General features: G+C 37.2%; 1 protein-coding gene across 1 annotated transcript; it reads right to left on the bottom strand.

Moving 5' to 3' along the window:
• Positions 1-230: 230 nt before the first annotated feature.
• On the bottom strand, positions 231-5,963 carry LOC139463493 (EGF-like domain-containing protein 2). The gene is made up of 10 exons (XM_071244764.1): positions 5,897-5,963; positions 5,193-5,297; positions 4,530-4,649; positions 2,954-3,156; positions 2,629-2,771; positions 1,518-1,669; positions 1,241-1,316; positions 986-1,136; positions 509-638; positions 231-394 (listed from the first exon to the last, which is right to left on the bottom strand). The coding sequence occupies exons 1-10, from the start codon at positions 5,961-5,963 to the stop codon at positions 231-233; spliced, it is 1,311 nt and encodes a 436-aa protein (XP_071100865.1).
• Between the last annotated feature and the right edge of the window lie 426 nt (positions 5,964-6,389).

Raw genomic sequence — 6,389 nt, 5'->3', positions numbered from 1 at the left:
TATAGATGTTAATCACATGTGCTTAGTAAGCGAACGAATGATTAAAATATATGAAAAAGTTCAGCTTTAAAATAATGCACTTAGCTCGGGGTCGTTTTAGCAATTTACGCAAAAGCGAAAATGAAAATATAAGAACTGCAATAATAGTTATCCTACAACATAAGGACATCATGGTAATTAATCATTTTTTTATTTGTATTTAACTGGCAAGAGAAACACAGGCCATCATTTTATCCTTTGGTGTCTGTAACAGGTGCCCGCCTGCTGATAAGACAAACGCCAAGGACAAGACAGGCTCCAAGGAGGACGAGGACAACGACAGCCAGGCCAATCACTGCGGCTGTTAGATTGATTGTACCAGTCCGCGCAACAGCGTCTTGAACAGCACTCTTTACTGGAAGGAGACAATTTCACAACAATAAAATGTATACATAAAAAAACGGTTTTTTTCTATTCACCTCAAAACAAAACACTGTAAATCCGCTCGTTTTGATCGATTATAATGTACCTTCGGATGCTGCAAATGGGTCGTTGACTCTGATAAATGTGACAAGCGTTTTTTGTTCAGTGGAGTTAGACGAGGGAACTATTTCTCTCTTCTTACGCCCGAAACCGTCAGATCCATCAGTACACGTTACCTACAAACAAGAATAAAAAAAATGTTATCCGTGAATCTGCAGTTACTCCGATACACTAGTCCTATATTTTTGTATTTGTCTGGGAGAATGTTAACGAATGTTAAGCTACCGATTTCTGCATAATGGTAAGAACTTCATTTTCGTTTAGTTGTATGTTTAGTTTAATTAAACTATCACATAACCGCCCTTTAATCACAAGTCTGTTCTGCTACGTTGCCCTAGAATCCCAAATGTTGAATTAACTGTATTGTTAAACTGCTAAACCTTTTATTATTCAGTTAAACAACAAACATTTATTGTAATTAGACAATAAAGCTCAATGAGAATTAAATATTATATACACTCACCGCTGCGCATTCGGCCATTTGTCTGCAGACAAGAACTTCACACTGGTAAGTGACGGTGTCATCTCCTGTGAACTTGATAGCTGTTGTTTCAATTGTTACAGGACTGCCATCTGTACTCGTGGTGCCTCTAACAAATGTCTTTGCGGGACAACTGCAGTTAAAGAATTCAAGTTTTAGTTCAGTTTCGAGTTATGGAAACTGTCGACAGTAAAGATTAATACAAAAATATTTTTACACTGACGATTAAAACCATACCTGTTCGTAATAAATTCAACTTTACTGCTATATCTATCTAGGGCTTCGCACGAAAGGACGCGTACTGCAGCAAAATCTGTTGAAGAAAATTTTAGAATCATGGAGTTATGTCAGATTCCTCAGATGACAATGTCATAAAAATTACTTTAAACGTAAAAGCTAATGACACATAAACATGTCCTCAAAGACTAAGCAGACAAAGTGAATATAAGATAGTGTCGCGATGATGCATGGAAAGGTATCTACTAAAACTTGAATGTAATAAAAAAATATATACCAGATTCAGAATCAAGTGTGAATTCCAGCTTAACCGTCGAACCGATATCAACTGCAGACCCACTGGTTATCATGGCGTCAGAATCGTCCTTCATCACCACCGTCACAATATCCCCTGGAGCGTCTGCATCAACGTCTGCTGGAATCAGTCCACTGAAATCAGTACATTTTAGCAACTACTAAATAATACTCAAACTGTTATTAAGATATTGATAATTAAATTTTCGTTGTCTTCATTGTAATTCCTGAATTTTGATTACCTGAATTTGTCATGTGTTATTGCATTCATTTCCAATATCTTCCCCTAGTTCTTCTCACCTCTTGCCTTGATTGACAGGTTCTTTGAATTTTGTTTTGATCCCACTCTCCGTTGATTGGCTACTGTCTTTGTGGGCGTGTCAAGTTATGTACATATATTAAACAATCATCAGATTCATGTCACAACACAGTATGTATTCCTACACCTGTAATGTTTATCAATCGCGTCATACAACTCTTTGGTTAAACAATTGTACATGTTTTCGTTGTCCAATTTAACTCATACAGTTTGCACATCGGTTTTTCTATTCCTATCTCAATGGAAAAAAAATCCATAGTCAATCCATGAGTGATTTGAAGCATATAAACTGGAGTATTATTATTAGAGTTCAACAAATGTTATGGCAGAAATAGTGACGAGTGAACACTGTAACAAAGCTATTTAGAGAATAGAGCACGGGACCATGGAGCAGTATGTCCAATGTTAATATGTGTCTATCAAGATAATGAGAACACATATAGCTGAAAGTGTCTTCTACATTATATCACGTTATTTATGACAAAGTAAAACCCTTAATTAGGCTTTTAATTTTATTATCGTGTAACCATTATCATACTTGATAGAATCGTCGCGAAAAGGTGTAAGATTGCTGATGCGGTGTTAAAAAATAATCACTCACTTACTCGCTCATATTTGTAAGAAAAAAGAAGATGTAGCCATTGCTTCGAGTTTGTCCGGTACTTTTTTTTCTAAAATCTTGACAAGCATGTTGCCATCACAATCTCGTAAACTTGTCAGGAGGGTTTTACCTTTCAAGTATGTTAATGAGACGAGGACACGGAAATATACTTACTTTTCTGACAAGGAGAAGGCATCGAAGGTAACCGTCTCCTGCGTATCACCGCAGCAGAAGGTGGCCTCAAAATCGAGCCCTGTGAGATACGAGGCTTCATACTGGCAAATCACTGTAAAGCACTTAGTTATTCCATCCCCGACCTGTAATTTAACATTACATACAATAAATCCTTTTGTTTATTGAGAAACACAATAATAATTTATTCACATGTCATGTGGATAGTACCGTGTATGCAGTTGCATTACTTCATGACCTTGTCATTCATTTATATGAATCTTACTTCTTTTATGTCAGCTTAATTGCTACAACAGTTGTTCCAAACCGTAGATTCTGTCGGCGATCCACAGTTTGTAGGATCTGTCAGGGATGCTTCCAGAAAGTTTCCCATCCAGCCCGTCGGTGTTCCGGTGGGTTGAGTTGTGGTAAAGCTGCAGCTGCTCTCAAAGCCCTTCACATAACACGTTGGGGTACCGGGTACGTTGACGTTCAGAATGTGCTTCCCAGGAACCGAACAACTCACATCCACTGCAATTCCACAGGAAAGGATTGCGTTAGCGTATTAGTGGTGGGTGTGACATGTCGTTAGTCATTATATCACTTTAACACAACGACCTGCGTCTTTCCTACCATATTAAGCTGTCACGTCTTTGTATGAATAAAATACTGATCAAAGCGTCAATAAAACTCAAAGACACTCGAGTATAGTGTAAATGAACAAACATTTGTGGCCTCTCATGTAATCATCAGACAAGCGTCTTCGCGGTTGGAACACAGAAGACTGTCTCCCAAGGCGGTAACCTGGTTAAATTCTTGTGAGTGAGTGAGTTAAACATTTAAGTCACATCGGCAATATTTAAGCCATATCGTGACTATTAAATCTGTTTTACCTCAGTGACCACATAATAGCTAATCTAGAATTATTTTCGCCTGGTTATGCTGTTGTATTCTACCTTGGAATCTCCATGGTATCAAGCGTGTCGTCGTTAATTTATCGTGCGTGTAATTTTAGGACTCAAATATTATCTTAACTCCTTAAGATGAAATAATGAATGTGAACACCTTCCACACCCTATTAAATGTAAAATATTAACGCCAGAAAATAACCAGTCTCGATTATTCACCGAAACAGTTTCAATCGGATCTTTGGAAATCGCATTCCTAAGCAGAAGGTGCACTTGTTTAACTTAATAAATAGGTAATGATGAACTTTTATGTGACCTTAACACATGCATGTTAAGACTTAGAAAGCCGTTTTATTATTTTAGTTAGCCCTTCCATACATACATATTTCCGTTATTTGAAAGAAGGAGAACCACAACACATTTTGTTTCCGAACATCCGTGTTCAATTTACGCATCTCTTATGCTAAATCCGAGGACAAATATTTATTTCCAGCATTTTCGGGACCCCCTGCAACCCAACCCTCTACACAGCTAGCGATTAATCAAATATTTCATATTAATGATAAAATTGTAATGTAATACAATGTTATTGTAACTTTATTTAATCTTGTACATCGGAAGTCTAAGGACTAATTTATTTCAATAATCAAAACAATGACTTACCAAGAAGCAAATTGATGAAATTGCCTGACGAGGATATATGGATAAATATGGATATAAGCAGAAGGTGCACTTGTATAACTTAATATAAAAGTAAAGATGAACTATCATTTGACATTAACACATTCATGTTAAGACTTGTAACAGTGACCTTTTTGAAAAAAACTGATATGTTAAAGGTTGTTCTTGTTCTGTTGTGGAAAAGGGCACATTGGGATGTAAACATACTGTGACAACATCGATATGATCATCGATATGAACACCATACAGTAGAGGTTAACTAGTAAAGATGTTTCCTTCTCAAATGTGAAATACAAAAGCGGAAGATGTACTTACATGTTTTGTACTGGCATTTGGGTCCGTAGAATTTCTCTGAGCAAACACATGTGGTATCATCTGATAGGCATATAGACCCGGTGTTTTCACAAGCACAAGCAGTGCCAACGGATGTAGTATCTGAAAGAAATCGGTTAAAGCGAAAACTTCATGTTTAAATGTACATCTTTCATGGTAAACATATTTCTGAAAAGTTCAAAAACACACATTTCTTGAATTACGTTTCAGTGATGAGAATTGAGAAGAACAAATTAAGATTTGCGCACAACTTTACCTCGTACACGAACGCCTAGATCACAATCTCACAAACCATCCTACATAAGATCAGAGCAATTAGAGTGTGGCATACAGTTGTTTGTTTGTATGTTGTTGTTTGTTTGTTTGTACAATGTGACTGAGTTGGGCATCCAGGTTAAACTGCGTTATGGTATCTCAGTGGCCTAGCAGTCTATAATTATAAGTCAGGAGCACAAGCACACCCAAAGACAGACAGACAGACAGACAGACAGACAGACACACACACACAAGCACGCATAGGAATGCACATCACTACACACTTGCCTATAATCTTGAACACGATGTTAAACCCCATTTCACCTCACCCCAACCAGTGTATGACCTATTTTTGCGGAGGACTTTCACAGGACTTTTATGACCACCTACCTGTTCCACAGTCATAGTTGGAATTAGGAGATACACACGCACAGTCTCCGTTGCTATCGCATGTGTCAGCTGCACAAGTGTCACTCGTCCTTAAGCAATTGAATTCTGAAATTATCAGCATCATGCAACGATTATTGATAAATAACATTCACCCAAATAGCGCCGTTCACATTAATGGTAGGGGAAATTACAATGTAACTCATCCTCTGCTTGTGAACAACATGGCCAGAAACTGGCATATATAACCTACATGACGGCGTCATAAAAGTAATTTTGGTGGACATACATATCGTGTCTTCAGAATTGCTTAAATGTCATGTTTCAGTGCAGATATATTTGAAACGAACTTTCTACGTCATTCTATCATTCATAGTCAAATTTACATTATAAGCCCAATTAAGATATGCTTTTCATGATAAATATCAATCTTCTGGATCTATTTAACAGACATCTCATTTAATGCTCGACTGAAGATAATATAGGCATGAAGCTCAGGAAAAGAATCAAACATGTTTGTCATTCCAATAACGTCTGAAGATATAGATGTATGTGAACTTCAAATCCATGTATACAATGGACATCGTACAAGTAATTAACATGGTGTAAGAAACAACCTCTTTACAGATGTTTCGCTAGCTAGTACTGATTGCTACAGTATTTGCTTAGACTGTAGTATATATACAAAGCACTGCTGAAAGACCTACCTGCCGAGGATTGTACTTGCACAAAAGCAATTCCAATGATTCCTAAAAGTTGCAGCAGTCTTTGCATCGTGTTATGATGGTGTCTACATAAATAGAATGGAATAGAACTGACAGTTTGACATAAATACTGCTGACAACGATATCATGCAGGTTTAAAACAATGCAGTTGTTATGTTGCAAATGAAAGGCCAACGGTTCGGCAATTCGGAGGGGGGAACATAGGAAATGTATCTCAACTGTTAGCATCTTCCCGTGACAAAGGAGTTAACTTACTATTAAAGTCCAGTTTCCATCCTTGCCGAATTCATGGGTTATATTTTGGCTGGACTAATGAGTTTATGCATAGTCCAATCAAAATTGCGTAACGAAATGGACTTCCTGTTTGTAAACAACATTTCGGTCGATTGCAGGATTTGCAAAGCAAGTGTACCTTCAACTAGGCGTTAACAGATATTGTCCAAACCATTCATGTTTTTAATCTACCTGTTTTGGT

Source organism: Haliotis cracherodii, unplaced genomic scaffold (genome assembly GCF_022045235.1).
Source record: "Haliotis cracherodii isolate W230 unplaced genomic scaffold, xgHalCrac1.p SCAF_16, whole genome shotgun sequence".
Classification (NCBI taxonomy): domain Eukaryota; kingdom Metazoa; phylum Mollusca; class Gastropoda; order Lepetellida; family Haliotidae; genus Haliotis; species Haliotis cracherodii.
The sequence above is the reverse complement of the archived record's forward strand: the minus strand, read 5'-3'. Positions and strand labels throughout refer to the sequence as shown.

Bases quoted from the DNA above. Each gene is read 5' to 3' on its own strand.
- LOC139463493 (XM_071244764.1), bottom strand. From the start codon at position 5,963: ATGCAAAGACTGCTGCAACTTTTAGGAATCATTGGAATTGCTTTTGTG. The intron at 4,650-5,192 runs GTAGGTGGTCAT...GATTTCTTTCAG, and splicing joins CAACTATGACTGTGGAACAG to ATACTACATCCGTTGGCACT. The intron at 3,157-4,529 runs GTAAGTACATCT...GTGGAATTGCAG, and splicing joins CAAATGCCAGTACAAAACAT to TGGATGTGAGTTGTTCGGTT.